Source organism: Mirounga leonina, unplaced genomic scaffold (genome assembly GCF_011800145.1).
Source record: "Mirounga leonina isolate KUSES-001 unplaced genomic scaffold, KU_Mleo_1.0 Mir_165, whole genome shotgun sequence".
Lineage (NCBI taxonomy): Eukaryota > Metazoa > Chordata > Mammalia > Carnivora > Phocidae > Mirounga > Mirounga leonina.
In genome coordinates this window covers 53,059,535-53,079,299 of record NW_023270415.1, presented here as the reverse complement: position 1 = coordinate 53,079,299, position 19,765 = coordinate 53,059,535, and the positions used below count along the sequence as shown (strand labels likewise).

Below are 19,765 nucleotides of genomic sequence, written 5' to 3'. Positions count from 1 at the left end.
TTGTTAGAGTTTGCTTAATGTTATTGAGTACATGAGAGAGAGTTAATTACTACCGTCAAAGTCCTTAATAGATGTTTTGGGTTTGTGACCCTTTTCCATCAGTGGCAAAAAGAGGTAGATGCCCTTAGTCCTCCTATTTTGTGGTTTAGATTGTGGTATAAAATTTATAGATCTTGGGGCACCTGAGTGGCTCATTTGTTAAGCATTGGACTCTTGGTTTTGACTCAGGTCATGATCTCATGGGTTGTGGGGATTGACCCACTCCCCCCATTGGGCTCTGTGCTCAGTTGGGAATCTGCTTGAAAGATTCTCTCCTTTTGCCCCTCCTCCACTCCTTGGTCTCTAAAAATAAATAGATCTTTAAAAAAATTTATAGCTTTCATAATGAGAAGTGTAGTTTTGGGCAGATTACACTCTCCATGCATGAGTTTCCCCTCTTTAATTAAAATGGGGTTAAAAAATATTTACCTTTTATAATGTTTCTATTAGGATTATGTGAAAAATGAACATTTATTCCTCAGTACGTTATTCCTTTGATAATTATTAATTGTTATTAACTAGTATACCTGCTTTTCTCTCTCTAACTCCTTTCATTTGTGTCATAATTTGGATTTTTTTTTAAAGATTTTATGTATATATTTGAGAGAACGTGAGAGAGAGAGAGAGATCATGAGCAGTGGGGGGGGGGTAGAGGGAGAAGCAGACTCCCTGCTGAGCAGGGAGCCCGAGATGGGACTCGATCCCAGGACCCTGAGATCTTGCCTGAGCCAAAGGCAGATGCTTAACCGACTGAGCCACCCAGGCACCCTGGGTATTTTTTGTTCTGAAAATAATACTTTTAACACTAGTGCTGTATTCTAGTTTTAAGTTACTCTTTCTGATTTAGACTTGAATATCAAAAAGCTGTGTGTTTTTATTTTTTTAAAGATTTTATTTATATATTTGACAGAGAGGTAGCGAGAGAGAGCGAGCAGAGCCTGATGTGGGGCTCAATCCCAGGACCCTGGGATCATGATCTGAGCAGAAGGCAGATGCTTAACTGACTGAGCCACCCAGGCACTCCGAGCTAATATTTTTAGTAAATTAAGTTAAATGGAAACTGAATCAGTTTAGCAGTGTGATCCAATAAGGACTTAGATAATTACTGTTTGGGTTAGAAAGCTACAGGTCTTTTAGTAGGTTAGGTGAATATGTAAGGTATAAAATATACAGTATCTTTTTTTCCTAGAATATTCAGAATATAATTAATTATGATTGCTTAAACAGGTTCCAGCAACAGATAGAAATGCTTTGAGTTCACTCTGGGGGAAATTGGCCTCTGAAATCTTAATGCAGAATTGGGATGCAGCTATGGAAGACCTTACACGGTTAAAAGAGACCATAGATAATAATGTGAGTTACATTTTTCCAGGGTGATTTTCTGAAATTTTTGTGTATCCTTCATACTTTCTGATAAAGAAAACACTGTGTACTTTTTTTAAAAAGGTGGGGCTGGGGGAGGGAGGAATGGAAGGAAGGAAGGAGTGAGGGATGGAGGGAGGGAAGAAGGGAAACAAAAATGTTCAGATTAGCTTTTGTTGACTTGACATAAAAATCACAGTGGGTTAGTGGGGTGACTAGTTTCACTGAATCTCCCTGAAAGAAACTGTCAAATTTTTTTTGGCTCTTAGAGAAAAGAACTCAAGTTTTCATCTCTCTTATAACTATTGCACCTTTTTTATTTGTACAGTGAAAATGGCATAATACTATTAGTGCCACCTCAGTGATAGGTCCTCAATAAAGTCCTATGTAGAAGATGACAGTTTTCACTTATAATTATGTCTAATAAAACAACTTATGGAGTATTTAGTTCAGTCCTTTTAAAATGTTTTCTGGTTTGAGTATAGTTTACGGCTTCTATAAAAATGGCTTAGCAGACATTATTGAATCTATTTCTCAGAGCAGGGAGGTAATTTCTAATGTTGAGGTTAGTGCAGAGGGTCTAGGGGATAGGACTTAGATCCTAATGGCCATAGATCATGCCTCAGAAGGTTCTCATTTTTAACTAAAATTCGGAGATCAGCTATGTTTATTCTCTTGCGTCTTTCTCATATATTAAGATTTCCTATGTATGTATTTTTTAACCCTGTAGTCTGTGAGTTCTCCACTTCAGTCTCTTCAGCAGCGAACATGGCTCATCCACTGGTCTCTGTTCGTTTTCTTCAACCACCCCAAAGGGCGTGATAACATAATTGATCTCTTCCTTTACCAGCCACAGTAAGTTATTTCACTGTATAATTCTGGCTTTCGTTATATGAAATTACATGGATTTTTTTTTTAAACTTAAAAATGCACTTCTAAATTTGAATTTGTTGTCAACCTTTTTTTTTCCCCCTGCACGTGGTAGATTAGCTTATTAATTGAAAAAGCTTACGTGGGGCACCTGGCTGGCTCAGTTGGTTAAGCGTCTGCCTTTGGCTCAGGTCATGATACCAGGGCCCAGGGATGAGCAGCCCCACATGGGGCTCCCTCTGCCGCTCCCCCTGCCTGTGCTCCCCCCCTCTCTCTCAAATAAACAAAATCTTAAAAAAAAAAAAAAAGAAAAAGCTTACACGTAATTCTAGTAAATTATTTGAAAAACATACTTTAAGCCTGTTGAAGTGCTATTTAGTGTGTTTCCTGTGCCAGCAGAATAGGCATCATGTAGAATCTCATGGTTCTACCTTACCCTAGAAGAACTGAATCAGAATCTCCATCTTAACAAGATCCCAGGTAATTAATATATTAACTAAAGCTTTAGAATTAGGGCTCCAGGCCAAATTACACGGAAGAAATAAATACATCCCAGAATCCTTTATATCATTGCTCAATTATCCAACTTTTGGTGCTGAGAAATTCTCTATGAACTAGACTATTCTATTGTTAGCTACAAATCATTTTTAAAAATTTATTTTTCCGTTTGAGCTTAAGTGCCTTTGAATCTTATTTCTTATTTGGTTAGAACAACAGAAAACAAAACTGCTTGGTGGAAACACTTAGATATTTGAAGATAATTTTTCTGTATCTCTTCCTTTAGGCTGAATATCTATGGTTTTATCAAGTGTGTAGTTTTTCAGACTTTTTAGTATTTTGGTTGCCCTCCTTAGATAACTGCCAGTTTATCCACAGTCTTCTCAAAATACGGATCTTTAAAATTCCCAGGATTGTTACTTGAGTTTTATGGATCACAGGGGCAGTGTTAGCTTCTTGACCTGTATGTGTGCTTATATAAACATAGTTCAAGATTGGAGTAACATTCGCATTTCCTACATGGTGTGGCTTATATTGACTATATTGTTAGCTAAACTTCGTATAAACATCCTTGGGCCATACTTTTGTTATATGTTAACCTAAATGAAGATATAGTTGTTACATTTCACTTGATTTCTGCTTATTATTTTCTGTCAAATTATGATTTTAATATTTTTCTCTAAAATGCATATATATTTTAATTTATAAAGGTATAGCTTAGAAATAGATGGTGTAATACCTTTCTGAATTAAAACATCAGTGAAGATTGAATAACCTGTTTTTAAGTTGTTTTGTAATTTCCAAAGTCTTGAAAATAGTATCTATGGCAATATTTTTGGATAAGTTGATAGGATATTCTAAACTGAGTCACATAAATAAATGTGACTTTAATAAGTGTACTTTAAATGCTCATTTTAGTAAGATTTTTTAAGACTCTAAAATATTTGACCTCTTCAGTGAAGTTGTTAACATAATCAACAGCACTTGGAATTTAAAAGAAATTAAGTTATTAGTGGTAATACAGATGAAAAATATCCAGCCAACTGAGAAATGCCAGTAACTTTTTTTATGGAGAATCAGGGAACCATTTTTAAATGGTGTATATTCTATTTTCTGCATTAAATGCTAAATATTCCCCTGAATCTGGTAAAAAGAAGCAGTCTTAACAGAAATATTAACATTGCAATGTAAGTTCAATATTAATGTATTTAGTCAGTATTTTAATGACATGGTGACCTAGTATGTTAAAATCAAACATAGGCAGAGGAGTTTTTGTAACAGGATTGTTTTTCTTTCCTTGAAAAAAGAAAAAAACAACTACATGGCATTAGATAAGATAAAAGACAATATGATCTTTGCATCCCATTTTAAATATAAATGATAAGAAGTGAAATTTTATAATTTACATAGCATTGTATTTCTTTTTTTTATTAGAGATATTTTATAGTACTTAAGTATGCCTTCTAGATTCACATTATTCACTAATGTATACATAATAGCCTCGTTCTGAGCTGTTATTCCTTAAGCACATCCTGTTTGTGGGAAATTCACTGTTAAAATTGTATATATACAGTTTTTAAATTGTATTTGGTATATATTTTACTGTTTGCTGAATGCCATGATAAATTGTTTATAATCTGAAAAGTTACATAAATCATCGTCTATATGTTGAATTAAGTGAAAGGCTAGTGGGAAGGATTTAAAAAACCAAAAGCAATTAATTGTACACTAAAATGAGATCCTAGAAGGGTGTCATACTTGGTTCTGGGCTTTAGCATGGTAAACTCAGCAACTTTATTTGGCAGTATCTTAAAGGTAGATTTATGAAGAACAAAGCTGAACCAGCTTCAGAAAAACTGATTTATAAAACCAGAATGCCATCAGTAATTCATAATGAGGAGTGTAAGTGGTAGGAGTGAGTTTCTGATTCAGATTACAGGGGCAGTGTTAGCTTCTTGAGGAGGAGTCTGTTAAGTTTCACGCATAGGAAGCCATATAATAAAGAGAAGGTTGCTTTAAGAGTACTTGGAATCAGAATGGAAAGTTAATTTGTGACTGGACTGTTAATGGCACCATCAGGTTAAGCTGGCCTAACATATGTATCTTCACAGTAGGACTGTTCTTGCACTAGGACCAGATGATGAACATTTTTTGATTTGTCACCCTAAACATTTGGATGGGCATTTCTGAGATTTGCTTTTTTATTTCTCTTTTCATAATTCCATTTCAGATCAGTACTTCTCACTGTGTTCCTACTCACATCCCCCATTCTGATTTAAATATGTTAATGTCTTTTATCAAGTTCTCAAGTCTTCCTGATCTGGGAGCTTTCTCGTATCAGAGAGTAAATTGATTAATCTCTTTCTGCTGTGGTACACTTTTTATTTAATCTTCTCAGGGCAGTGATTCTTGAGAGGTACCCTTTGAGAAGTACTTTTATGCAACCATTACATTTTAGAAGAGGCTTTTTTATTTGTGATACTGACAATTACAATCTTATGCAATAGTTGAGACATCAATATTGGATGAATCTGGAGTATCCAGGAAAATGACTAATAAATCACTGCGAGAAATTTGGGAATGTTGGTTAGTAAAATAGACAGTAAAATACCTGTCTTTTATGTTAAACTATCTATGCCTCTTATAGAAAAGGTGTTTTCTGAGAATTCTAAAAAAGAATTAAGGATATATTTCTCAGTATTTATGGACATTAACCAAACATTCATTCAAATGAAAAGAGATTAAAAATAACACTAACGTGGGGCGCCTGGGTGGCTCAGTCGTTAAGCGTCTGCCTTTGGCTCAGGTCATGATCCCGGAGTCCTGGGATCGAGCCCCACATCGGGCTCCCTGCTCGGCAGGAAGCCTGCTTCTCCCTCTCCCACTCCCCCTGCTTGTGTTCCCTCTCTTGCTGTGTCTCTATCAAATAAATAAAATCTTAAAAAAAATAAAATAAAATAACACTAACGTTAGTATTTTGTCTGTGTTCTGATGAATAAATTCTGTAAGATTTCTTAGGAGTTGATTAATGCCCCAAAATCAGGTGTGGGAGGAAGAGCCTATTCGGAATGTGCAGATTGGACCCAGGCATTGGCCTGTTAACACCTGGCTGTGATCCTGACACTTAGGGGGATGGGTTAAGGATAAGAACAGCTCCTCCTGAAGTAAGCCATAGGAACCATTAGGAATTGGCTTTCCATGGTACTACTTACTAGTAGGCCCACTCTTCTGTGTTTTTTGCAGTTACATATGTATTTAGAAAGGAATATTAAATTTAACAGGCTCTTTGAATATTTTCAAGTAATGAAAAGAAGCATGCAAACAAGAAAAATAAAAGTATTCAAACCCACTGTGAAAATTCTGTAATACAATACAAGAGGGGAACAAGATGCATCAATTCCTGACAACCTTATGGCTTATATGAAATTTTTTTTTTTTTTAAAGATTTTATTTATTTATTTGACAGAGAGAGACACAGCGAGAGAAGGAACACAAGCAGGGGGAGTGGGAGAGAGAGAAGCAGGCTTCCCGTGGAGCAGGGAGCCCGATGCAGGGCTCAATCCCAGGACCCTGGGATCATGACCCGAGCCAAAGGCAGACGCTTAACGACTGAGCCACCCAGGCACCCTGGCTTATATGAAATTTTAGAGGCATATAGAATATGTTTATTAATTAGTAGAACCATTTGTTATGGATACTAGAAATACAAAGGTAGTTCTGTTGAGATTGCAGAAAGTGTTAAGATAAAAATCAAACTGGGGTGCCTGGGTGGCTCAGTGGGTTAAGCGTCTGCCTTTGGCTCAGGTCAGGATCCCAGGGCCCTGCTCATCAGAAGTCTCCTTCTCCCTCTCCCTTTGCCCCTTCCCCCACTCATGCTCTCGCTCGTGCTCTCTCTGTCTCTCTCTCTGAAATAAATAAAATCTTTAAAAAAAGATAAACTTTGCAAAAGGTAAAAAATGCAAAAAAGTAGGTTATTTTAAAAAACTTAATTCCAGTAGAGTTAACATACAGGGTTATATTAGTTTCAGGTGTACAATATATTGATTTCAGCAATTCTGTACATTTCTCAGTGCCCATCACAATAAGTGTACTCTTAATCCCCTTCACCTGTTTCAACCATGCCCCCACCCACCTCTCCTCTGATGACCATCAGTTTGTTCTCTATGGTTAAGAGTGTTTTTTGGTTTATCTTTTTCCTTTGTTTAGTTTCTTAAATTCCACATATGAGTGAAATCATGGTATTTTCTTTCTCTGAATGACTTCACTTAGCATTATATTCTTTAGATCCATCTATGTTGTTGCAAATGGCAAGATGTCATTCTTTTTTATGGCTGAGCAATATTCCGTTATATATATGTGTGTGTATATATATATATATGTATATATATATCTTTATCCATTCATCTATCAATGGACAACTTGGGCTGCTTCCATAATTTGGGTATTGTTAATAATGCTGCAATAAACAAGGAGTGTGTTTATCTTTTCAAATTAGTTTTTTTGTATTCTTTGGGTAAATACCCAGTAGTGGAATTATTGGATTATATGGTAATTCTATTTTTAAGTTTTTGAGGAATCATTATACTGTTTTCCAGAGTGGCTACACCAGTTTGCATTCCCACCAACAGTGGTGCATGGGGGTTCTTTTTTCTCCACATCTTTGCCAACAGTTGTTGTCTCCTGTGTTTTTGATTTTCGCCATTCTGACAGGTGTGAGGTGATAACTCATTTTGATTTTGATTAGCATTTTTCTGATGAATGATGTTGAACATTTTATGTTCTGTTGGTCATATGTATGTCTTTGGAGAAATGTCTCTTCATGTCTCTGGCCAGTTTTATATTATTTGTTGTTGTTGGGTTTTTGTTGGGTTTTTTTGGTGTTGAGTTGTATAAATTCCTTATATATTTTGGATACTAACCTTTTATCAGATACGTCCTTTGCAGATGTCTTCTCCCATTCACTAGGTTGTCTTTTAGTTTTGCTGACTGCATTCTTTGCTGTGCAGAAGCTTTTTATTTTGATATAGTACTTTGCTTTTGGTTTTTTTTCCTTGCCTCAGAAGACATATCTAGAAAAATTTTGCTATGGACGATGTCAGAGAAATTACTATCTATGCTCTTTTCTCGGATTTTTATAGTTTCAAGTCTCATATTTAGGTCTTTAATGCACTTTGAGTTTATTTTGTATATGGTGTAAGAAAGTGGTTCAGTTTTTATTTTACATGTGGCTCTCCAGTTTTCCCAATTCCATTTATTGAAGATCATCTTTTTCCCATTGCATATCCTTGCCTGCTTAGTCAAAGATTAATTAACCTTATATATGTGTTTTTATTTCTGGGCTCTCTGTTCTGTTCCATTGATCTCTGTGTCTGTTTTGATTACTACAGCTTTGCAGCGTATCTTGATATCTGGGATTCTGATACCTTCAGTTATGCCTTCTTTTTCAAAATTGCCTTGGCTATTTGGGGTCTTTTGTGGTTCCATACAAATTTTAGGATTATTTGTTCTAATTCTGTGAAAAAAGCTATTGGTATTTTGATAGGGATTGTGTTAAATCTGCAGATTGCACATTTTAACAGTATTTGTTCTTCCAGTCTGTGAGCATAGAATATCTTTCATTTGTGTTGTCTTCAGTTTCTTTCACATTAGTGTTTTATAGTTTGCAGAGTACAGATCTTTTGCCTCTTTGGTTAAGTTTATTCCTAGGTATTTTACTATTTTTGGTGCAATCATAACTGGTATTATTTTATTTCTACTAGTTTATTAATAGTGTATAGAAATGCAGCGGATTTCTGTAAATTGCTTTTTTATCCTGCGACCTTACTGAATTCATTTTTCGGTTCTAGTAGTTTTGGAGTGGAATCTTTCGGGCTTTCTATATTTAGTGTCATGTCATCTGCAAATAGTGAAAGTTTTGCTTCCTTACCAATTTGGATGCTTTTTATTTCTCTTTCTTGTCTGATTGCTCTAACTAGAACTTCCAGGACAATGTTGAATAAAAGTGTTGGGAGTCCACATCCTTATCTTGTTCCTTAGGGGGAAAGCTCTTAAGTTTTTCACCATTGAGTGGGATGTTACCTGTGAGTTTTTCATATATTGTCTTTATTGTGTTGAGGTGTGTTTCCTCTAGACCTGTTTTGTTGAATGCTTTTAACATCAAATGCTTTTCTGGCATCTATTTAAGTGGATCATATGGTTTTTATCCTTTCTCATATTGATGTGATGTATCATGTTGATTGATTTGTAAATATTGAACCATCCTTGCATCCTAGGAATCAATCCCACTTGATTGTGCTGAATGATTTTTTTGTATTGTTGAATTTGGTTTGCTAATATTTTGTTGAGGATTTTTGCATCTATTTTCATCAGAGAGGTTGACTTGTAGTTCTCTTTGTTAGTAGTGCCTTTATCTGATGTTGGTATCAGGGTAATGCTGGCCACATAGGACATATTTGGACACTTCCCTTCCTCTTGTATTTTTTATGAATAATTTGAGAAAAATAGGTTTAAATTTTGGTAGAATTCACCTGTGCAGCTTTCTAGTGCTGGACTTTTGTTTGCTGGGAGTCTTTTGATTACTGATTGAATTTCAACGTTGGTAATTGGTAAGATTTGCATGGGTCTCTTGTGATGGGAGCCTGGAGCCACTTGAGAAAACTCCTGCTGCAGGGCTGGAGGGGGTGGGTATATGGTGCCAGCTTGGTCCTAGCTGGTCTGTCGCGGGAGGAGATCTGCAGCCTCTTGGGAGGGAGGTTGAGAGGGGTTGGAAGGGGTGGGTTTTCAGAAGGTCAGGGGGTGGCCAGTGAAGATGGGTAGTGTCAGGAAGGTTTGTGCATTGTCTACTGTGGGAGGAGACCTGGTGCCAACTCTTGGCTGGAGAGGGTGTGTCCACAGGAGAATGTGGGGGTGTGGTGCCTTGTTAGCAAGCTAGGTGGAGAGTGTTGGCTGCACTGGTTCCTTGCAGGTACCCAGGTATCTGAGAGGCAAGGGAGGGAAATGGTGCCTGCCATCTCTTTTGTTCTGGGAGAAGTCTTCCAACAGTCCCTGCCCCTCCAGCATAGGCTTTGAGATTAGTAAACAGATCTCCCTCCTGCATACCCCAGGTATTTTTTCAAACTGCTGCTTTTATGGCTGTATCTTCTAGAGGCTATTTTTTGTGCTCTTTAGGGGTGATGACTCAGTTTCCCTCCCTTTTGGCTCTCCCAGAGCCACACACTGATTTTAAAGTTCCAGGTGTTAAGCACTGATGGAACAACTGATGAAATTCCATGCTTCTGGTTTTCAAAGCCAAATGTTATAGGGATTTGTCTTCCCTGTTTGCGCTTCTGTGCCTGGGGTGCTTGGCATGAGGTTCCTTTTCTCTCCCCACTTCAAGCCCAAGGCATCCCTGTTTTATGAACAGTCCCTTTGGTCTTTTTAGCTCCCACCCACATCTCTGCCCTTTCTATTCACTTCATTGCGGCCTCTTTTTTACATTGGGCCGTGGAGAGTCTGTTCTGCCAGTCCTCAGGTTGTTCTGTGGGTTATTTACACTGTCGTGGGTGTTACTTAGTTGTTTCCATAGGATGAGGTGAGCCTAGGATCTTCCTACTCTGCTGTCTTCCCCAGAACTCCTCCTAAAAAACGTAGATTTTTAAAAAAAATTTTAAGGTAAGATAGAGGTTCATGGTCATAGAAATATAATAGAAGTAACAACTTAGAATTAAGACTATTATGAAGCTATTCTAGATTAATAGGTACAATTCATTTGTAATTCCATGGTTCATACACAAAAAAGACAATACCTTTTGCCATTTAAAATCTGATAAGTTTAAAAATATATAAATTTTATAGATTGTAGTTTCTGGACAGAATACAATAAACCTATAAATTATTCGAAGTCTTAAAAAGAACTGAATCAAAGAAGAGAGTAAGTGTTAATAAACAAAATTTTGTGAAAGCAACACTCGGATTAATTCATAGCCTTGAGTACTTACTCAGCTTTTAAAACCTTGATTGAAAGTACAGAAAAAAACAACGAAGGCAGTGAAAATTAGCAATATAAAATGTTGAAATTAATAACATTAAAACTGGTAATTTCATTTCAAGAATGAAGAGAGAGAAATGAAAATGGCTTTATATGACAAGTGATATAATTAAATTACAAGGAATTCTATGTATACTTGCACCATATTCTCCAAAACCTGAAATGCCCTAGGTGACACAAGTTGTTACCTTATCAGATCAGTGAAGTGAGGAAGAAATTTTGAGATGTTTTTGTTTTGTTTTGTTTTTCAGTGATTCCACTAAAAGGACTCTGGGTTCTGATCGATTTATTGCTCATTTTGGTGCATTAGAGAACGTATGTGTATAGAGAGAGATTGTCTTCATTTATCTTTGTAAGGCAAATAGGACTCTATTGGAGTATCCAAAAAGAGCTTTGCACTCCCTCCAAGACCCAAATTAATATAAATACAGAGAAGCTATTGCATGTTTATTAAAAAAGAAAGTAGACATTAAAATTATCTTTGGAATGTAATTGTTAGAAGTGAATGGTCCTTAAGCTTTTTGGTCTTAGAACCCTTTCATACTATGAAGAATTGTTGAGTGTAATTTTGTTTGTGTTGGCTAAATTTATTATCTATACTGTATTAGAAATTAAAACTGGGAAAATAAAAATATATTTGATAATTGACAAGTAGTAAATTGATTATAGTTGACTTTTTTTTTTCAATAACTTAAAAACAAAAATTTAGTTAGAGCAGTGACGTTTTACATTTTTGCAGACTTTTCAATACTGGCATAAACTATATTTTCATACCTGATGTTATTTTGTCTGAAGGATATGAAGAAAACCTAGCCTTACACATACATGTAGTTACAAAAGAGCTGTTTTACTAGCCTTTTCAGATAGTTGTGAATATTCTTTTTTGGTAATCCAACAAAACAAGTAGTAGTACTTTAAAGGTTATTATTAAGTGGAATCTGAAACTTTATTCAGTTTTTTGGATCTAAACTATACTGGTATTCTAAACTATAGTGGTCAGTCTTGCACCTTAGTGGATCTTGTACCCATGCCCTTATAATTATCATGCATTGATTGTTTGGGAAATCTTGGATCTGTGGGTTATTCAGGTATTCCAAATATGTTGACATACATAAAATACCCAAAAAATCACCCATCTGTATCACCACTAAACCCATTAGAAAAGGCTTAACGTATTGGAAAGTAGTCAAGCTCTTGGTGACAGATATTTTCCAAAATTCTACTTTCATGGGAAAGGTCTCATTTTATCTTTTTTTTTTTTCTTGAAGTTTAGGCTCACTTTATTTTCTAGAAAGTGTCTGCCAAATACCCAATTCTGAATAGCTTTGGTGTATCTGTCACTCATTGTTTCAAGTAAAAATAGGGTTCTGTGAGAAAAACAGTTAAGCTTACAACTCAGTTGTACAAGTGCTTTTCCTTAAGATAACTGTGATACTGAAGTATATAGCAGAAGAGCATTATACATACTTCCCATTAAGTCATACAGAATATTAAAAAGATTAGTATGCAGGAGTTGAAATTTTTTTTTAATTAACAATCTGTACTGCTAATCAAGGGCAGTTGAAACTTGCTTCATTTATTTTTTTTAACTGCAAGAGTGTGGTAGTGAAAAAAAACAGTGACTACTACTAGTATAGAATGATGCCACTATCCTGATTTGTTCTAAGGTACTCAAAATTTCATTTATTTGTTTGTTTACAATTCAGTGAATTTTAGTAACTTTACCAGGTGTTGGCACCATCACCATAAATCAGTTTTTGAACATTTTCAACTGGCTACTAAGAATCTTCATAGCCGTGGAACTTTTTAAACAGAAACAGCCTTTTAGCACAATGTGGAAAATAAACTACTCCAGTAGGATTACAGCTTTCATTTTTCACTAAAATATTGTGCTTACTCTTCTCTCTGTAAGGTTAGGTTACCATCAATAGTCTCCCTCAATAGTAATCCCTTCATGATTTGTTTAGAGTTTTGCTTGATTCTAACTTTTTTCTTATGAGAATATACCCAGTTGGCTTGACAGATCATTGTTTCAGCCATTTTTCTAGATTGTATATTCTTCAAGTGGAGTAGCTACTAGAAAGTAGTAATTTGCATTTGTATGTCTACAATCAGTATGTGCTTTTCAGTTGTCTTTGATAAATGTAAAAACTGGTGAAGTTTTATTCTTCCTGCTTTCAATTTCTAATAGCACAGTAATACAGTTAAATGTAGTTCATTGAGTATATTAATTGATAAAATTGTGTTAAATTGATAGTTCATGTGGATTGTGGACTTTAGGATTTTTGTAATTTAAAAAAGTACTTGTTGATAATTTATACTTTTGTCTTTGAGGTGAAAGTTCAGATGCCAGTGCAGGTTAAATAAAGTCTTATTACATCATATATATTACCATTTCTGCCGTAATTTATTCTGAATCTAAAATGGAGATGATTTACACATTTGAAAAATGTTGAACTTTTAAATGTAACATTATACAGAAGATAAGGTATCAGGTGTAAGAGAAGTGTTCATAGACTAATAAGAGATGAGGCTTTGTCACCAAATGTAGATGCTATTAGAGAAAAGAATTCATTTGTAAACAATGCCCTGGTTATTACTCTCCATTGTAAAAAGATTGAAAGTTCAGTTTGAATTAAACACTCCTTTGAGTGTTTTCTAAATAAAAATAACATAAACACCCTAAGAAATTTCACGTTTTACCATTAATAGTCAGCTGGGTGGTATTCATACGTTGTCCTGACTGACCTTTCCATCTTTATTTTTCCTATTTTCTAATTGTTCCTGATAAGAAAACTTTTTCATGCAGGTATCTTACCTATTCTAGCTCAGGATGATGAGGTTTTCCATCTAAAGGTTTAAGGTTTCCATCTAAAATAAAAATAAAAATTTGTCCTCTGATGTTCTGCTAAGTGTCCTGCATTGTTTTTTGTTTTTGTTTTTGTTAGCCTGTCTTTCCAGAAATGCCCTTCTCTTTTTTTTGAACCTCCGTCTAAGCCTGCCTGTTTTTGAAGATCCAGTTCAGGTTTACTTTATCGTTCATGAAGTCCTGTATATTGTGCCTACTTTATATTTGATATTTAATTATTTAATGTCTTTAAAATAATTTATAATTGCTTTATTTTTCCTACTAGAGTATAAGCATATTTGAGAGCAGAATTTTTATTCTCTCTGTTCTTGTAGTATCTGGCACATGATAGATACTTAAATATTTTTTTATTTTGGGCTATTCAGTGTTAGAAAACACTGTACTGTACAATTGGAGTGGGGTTGTACTAGAGAAAAAATATACTAAAACATTTTTAATTACCTATCATGAAATTATACCTCAGAACACAGTAAATATCAATGCTCTTATTTAAAAGAAAAAATAATAGGGATGCCTGGGTGGCTCAGTTGGTTAAGCGTCTAACTCTTGATCTCAGCTTAGGTCTTGATCCTCAGCGTCATGAGTTCAAGCCCCATGTTGGGCTCCACACCCGGTGTGGAGCCTACTTTAAAAAAAAAAGAAAAATAATAAAGTTAGATTCCAAAATAGGAGAGTTACAGCCTCTGTTCTTAAATAGTTTATAATCCAAACAAGTAATACAAGAAGTAGCCTAAGAACATATTTAACTAAGGACTGATGTATTGTGCATTATAAATACACAGTAGGTATAACAGCAACCAGTAAGATCTGGAAAAGTTAGAAGAGTCCAGTAAAGATGAAAATTGACCCTTAAATTTCGGTTGACAGGAAAGGAGATTGTAAGAAAGAAAGAGAACAAAAGAGCACAACAGACGTGTAGACTGTTAAACCACATCTGTGGTTTTGCTTCTATTTGAACTAAAATAAAATAATATCATTACTGATCCTACAAGATTGTGAACTAAGATAACTTCAAGTCACTTTTAATCCCCAGTCCCCTTCCTTATGTATTGATCTATGTAGATATACATACATAGGAAGGATCACCTCTGTTCTAGAAGGTAGGGAAGTCAGGAGCCATGGTAATGTTATATATTAGGGATCTGGACTGTGGGCTGAATCTGGCTCACTGCCTTTTTTCTTAAGGCCTATGATCTAAGAATGGCTTTTACCATTCTTATGGTTGAAAAAGGGGCGCCTGGGTCGCTTAGTTGGTTGAGTGTCTGCCTTGGGCTCAGGCCCTGCTCAGTGGGGGAGAGCCTGCTTCTCCTCCCTCTCCCCTCACCCCACTTGTGTGCTTTCTCTCTCTCTTGCTCTCTCAAATAAATAAAATCTTTTTAAAAAAATGGTTGAAGAAATTAAAAGAAAAATATTTTGTGACATGTGAAATATGAGACTACAGTTTTAGTGTCCATAAATTTTTATTGGAACACAGCCAGTTTCATTGATCTGTATAGTGTCTTTGGCTTCTTTTAAGCTGTAAAGGCAGAGCTGAGTTGTGACAGAGATCATACAATGTTGCATTCTCGTTGACTCACACTGCTCTTCAGTGCACTATGAATCCCAGTGATGCCATGCTGCAGTTACACCTGGCCAATGTTTCAAGGGTCCTGTGTATTGCCATTCTGCAACGCTTTATTACCAGTATGTACTCATCATGTCAAAACAAGACAAGTAGACTTCAAATGTGCTTTTAAGGCACAGTGGAGTGGGGATTATTTTGTTTGAATTAGAAAGCAAAGCATTGAATTGACACCATAGGTATGCTAAAAGAATGCAGTTTAATTCACATTGGAAGATTGTAATCACTCATTATAATACTCCAACTGACAGCAAAGCAACAATCAGAAAAATTAGAAATTTAAAACAGAATATCTATCTCATCATAGCAGAATTTCCTCACAAAAATTAATGAAAATGAGGCTCAAGCAGGTAAGTTTCTGAGTGGCTCTTGTTTAGCCAGGTAGGGAAAGCCATTTACCAGTGGTGATTCTAAATCATGTTCAGTTGCAGCAGCCAAAGAAATAATGTCCAGAAAAGATAAACTTGTTTAAAAATATTAGCTTTTTGGTGAGAACAGTTAGAGTTGGAGTTATCTGGAGCAACATCAATTGGTTAAAAAACAAGGCACATGATTTTTAGTGATTTTCCTTGGCTCTTGAGGAGTCAACAGGTGTTACCAATGTGGCTTAGTTGTTGATTTGAGGAATCATTGTTGGATTTGAAGTGACTAAAGAATATGACTTTATGAATAAGTAGTCTCTGTGGAACAGCTACAGATGAAAATATTTTCAAAGTTGATAAAACACTAATTTAATACAACCTGAAGTGGAATCTGCTAAGATGTGTTAAAACTTGGTGGCAAATATGTATGGAGGAAAAAAAAAAGAGGTTTTTCAAAGCCTATGGTTATCTGTTACATTATTCATCACCAGATACTTTGTGGAAAATACTTGAATCTGTGGTGTATTCTCTCTTTCTTTCCTTCTTTCCTTTCTTTCTTTCTTTCAGAGAGAGTGAGCCAGCAGGGGGGAGGGGCAGAGGGAAAGGAAGAAAGAGAATCTTAAGCAGGCCCCACACCCAGCATAGAGCCCAATGCATGTCTTGATCTCACCACCCTGAGATCGTGCCCTGAGCCAAAATCAAGAGTTGGACGCTTAACTGCCTGAGCCACCCAGGTACCCCATGTGGTATATTTTTGAACCATTTTTGTCAGCAGTGAACTTCTCTTGCTCCTGTGGACTTAACTGTTACCAGTCCATGAATTTTTGTCAGAAATAGAATGTCTTGGTTTTCTCTACTTAACAACAGTTGGGTGGCTTAGCAATGGCAGTTCCAGTGTGACTTTTTTTGAGCCTGGGGCAAGATTGAATTTTTTCTGAATGAGAAAAATTGCCCTCAAACATTATTATCAAGCCTTGGGTGGCTCTGGAAATTAACTTTTGCTGTACCTTGTTAATGTTTCTTAATTCACCCTAAAATTAACAAAACAAAATAGTGTTCATATGGAAAAACTATATTGCAGTAGTCACTTTAATGACAACTAACATAGCATGAATAACAAATAATGTCCAGCTGCTTTATATGTTTTCTGTTCTTTCACGTGGTAAAACAAGAAGGGAGACCTTCATTCCCACACAGATTTGTAGCAGATATATTTTTTCAAGCTCAAATTATAATTCCAGAGTTTTAGACCTCATTGTAAATACAAAGGAAATTTCCATATTTCTTTTTTTTTTTTTTTTTTTAAGATTTTATTTATTTATTTGACAGAGAGAGAGACAGGGGAAGAGGGAACCACAGGCAGGGGGAGTGGGAGAGGGAGAAGCAGGCTTCCCGCTGAACAGGGAGCCCGATGCGGGGCTCGATCCCAGGACCCTGGAATCATGACCTGACCCAAAGGCAGACACTTAACGACTGAGCAACCCAGGCACCCGGGAATTTCCATATTCCTAAATTCACTTAACTGTGCTATTGAATTGGAAGTGATTTATATGCAGTGTAATGATACCCTAAAGGACAGTATCAAAAGAAGAATTTAACAGAGTTCTGTAATGCCTTCCAGGTGATAAATATGATAAATTAAAATCATATTTCTATCAATTGATATCAGTTTTTGGTAATACTAGATTCATGAAAAACATTTACAAAGACTGAGTATGTACATTTTCTTTATTTTTTTTTATTTTTTTATTTTTTTAAAGATTTTATTTATTTATTTGACAGAGAGAGGCACAGCGAGAGAGGGAACACAAGCAGCGGGAGTGGGAGAGGGAGAAGCAGGCTTCCCGCAGAGCAGGGAGCCCGATGCGGGGCTCGATCCCAGGACCCTGAGATCATGACCCGAGCCGAAGGCAGACGCTTAATGACTGAGCCACCCAGGCGCCCCTGTAAATTTTCATTACAGAACAGCATTAACAGATAAACATTTGCAATAAATTTTAATGTTAGGATCTCTAACTTAGAATGCAATTAAGCAAAATTATCCCCAATAGATAAATGCTGTTGTTCTCATTAGTAGATAATTATAAAAAAAATCATACTTCACTATTAATATTTTGAGTTTTATCAGTAAAATATTTTGGAAATTTGTTTTCTTTTCATACAAGTACCTGTACGATATTCTCAATTGTGCCTCCTGGCCTGCAAAACCTAAAATATTTATTATCTGGCCTTTTACAAAAGTTTTGCTAACACCTACCATATATTCTCAAAAAGAGTGGGATATGATTTCCCAAGAAGTTATCCTCCATTAAAAACAATGAAGATGGGCGCCTGGGTGGCTCAGTCGGTTAAGCGACTGCCTTCGGCTCAGGTCATGATCCTGGAGTCCCGGGATCGAGTCCCACATCGGGCTCCCTGCTCTGCAGGGAGCCTGCTTCTCCCTCTCCCCCTCCCCCTGCTTGTGTTCGCTCTCTCGCTGTGTCTCTCTCTGTCAAATAAATAAATAAAATCTTTAAAAAAAAAAAAAAAATGAAGATACATGTGATGCAGTGATATAAAGCTAGGGTAAGTAAAATATGTTTAACATCTTATACAATAAACTTAGTTTTTTAAATCATATGGATAAGTTTGAGTTCCAGAAATGCTTACTAAAATTACTTCAAAATCAGTATTGAAAAACAGTCGTCCTTTCTTGTGCTTGTACATGAGATCTCTGGCAAGAGAGTATTGAGACAAAGAAGTACTCTGAATGAAGATTGCAGTTTAAAAATTTCTGCCTGAAAATCAGGCTTAATATTTCAGATAATGCAACTTTTAGCTGATTTATTTAGTTATTTTTTTCCTAGAAATTGGTTTATTCTTGAGTGTTGATTCTTTTTATTCCCTGCCTTGTATAGAGGGAATTTAAGGCGGGGACTAAATATTATTGTTAGATTACTATCAGATTCTAATGTCCTCTAAGGAGTTCAAACAACATTTTATGGAGAATCTACAATGTGATGAAATACAAAGATTTATTAATATCATAGTTTAGAAGAATTTGGAAGATAAGGTATCTGAGCTGGATCTTGAAGGATGGGTAGAGTTTAGGCTTTCAGAAGGATGTGTTTGAGAGAGCAGACCATGTGGAGTGAGCTTTAAGTGAGAAAAACAGGAAGCAGTCAATGATGGTCTGGTGGGAGATGAAGCTGGATGGTACTTTGGGGTTTATATATTCAGCCAAGAGGAATGGACTTTATGGACATTTATTTCCAAGATTGTCATAGTGCCTGACACTCAGAGGTACTAACTGGATAAAAATTAGGGAGCTATTTAAGGAGTTGAGCAGGAGGAATACAGGATAAATGCGAAATGACGGAGGGTGGCCAGCTGCTGATCATCAGAATAGCAGGATTTGTTAAATATTAGCAACGCCCCTGTTGACGTTTGTCTGACATATAATCCTTCCTTTCTAATTCCCAGTGCTACCAATTTAACCAGAGCCTTATAATACTGTAACAGTTTCCTTCTCCCTGTAGTTTTAAGTCTTTCATCCTCTGAATCTTTAAGTGCCTCATTTTCTGATTATGATGACTGACTTGCACATAGAAGGTTTTCACACACTTTTTCCAAAAGGTGAATGACTGAACGCCATAGCGTAGCAGTCTTTTGGAACAGACTGACAGCATGTATAGGGGCCTTCCAAAATCCTTTTACTCAACAATAATAATAGGATTATTTACCTCTGAAGTGAGTCTTCCAATTCACTTCAAACTGGGCAATATAAGCTGGCATTCTCTGCAGACTCCTGTTTTTTCATTTCTTTGGAGGAGATGGTCCTTATAATAATAATTCTTAAGTGTTTGCAGTCTTACGTTACTGAAGCATCACAGTGTAATGGGCTGTTCAAGTGTTTCTTTAAATCACATGTGGTTAATTACAGATTTATAGAAACTGGGTAAGTTAATATTAAATTTAAAAAATATTAAAATTATTTATATTTTTACCTCAGGTATCTTAATGCAATTCAGACAATGTGTCCACATATTCTGCGCTATTTGACTACAGCCGTCATAACAAACAAAGATGTTCGGAAACGCCGACAGGTGCTAAAAGATCTTGTTAAAGTTATTCAACAG

General features: G+C 35.9%; 1 protein-coding gene across 1 annotated transcript in view; it reads left to right on the top strand.

Annotated features, from left to right (window-relative positions):
* EIF3E (eukaryotic translation initiation factor 3 subunit E) overlaps nt 1-19,765 on the top strand; it is a 50,388-nt gene that overhangs the window by 13,917 nt on the left and 16,706 nt on the right. Inside the window, exons 6-8 of the mRNA XM_035011754.1 lie at nt 1,267-1,392; nt 2,132-2,256; nt 19,639-19,765. Coding sequence (XP_034867645.1) covers nt 1,267-1,392; nt 2,132-2,256; nt 19,639-19,765 — 378 coding nt within the window. The remainder of the gene's footprint in view (nt 1-1,266; nt 1,393-2,131; nt 2,257-19,638) is intronic.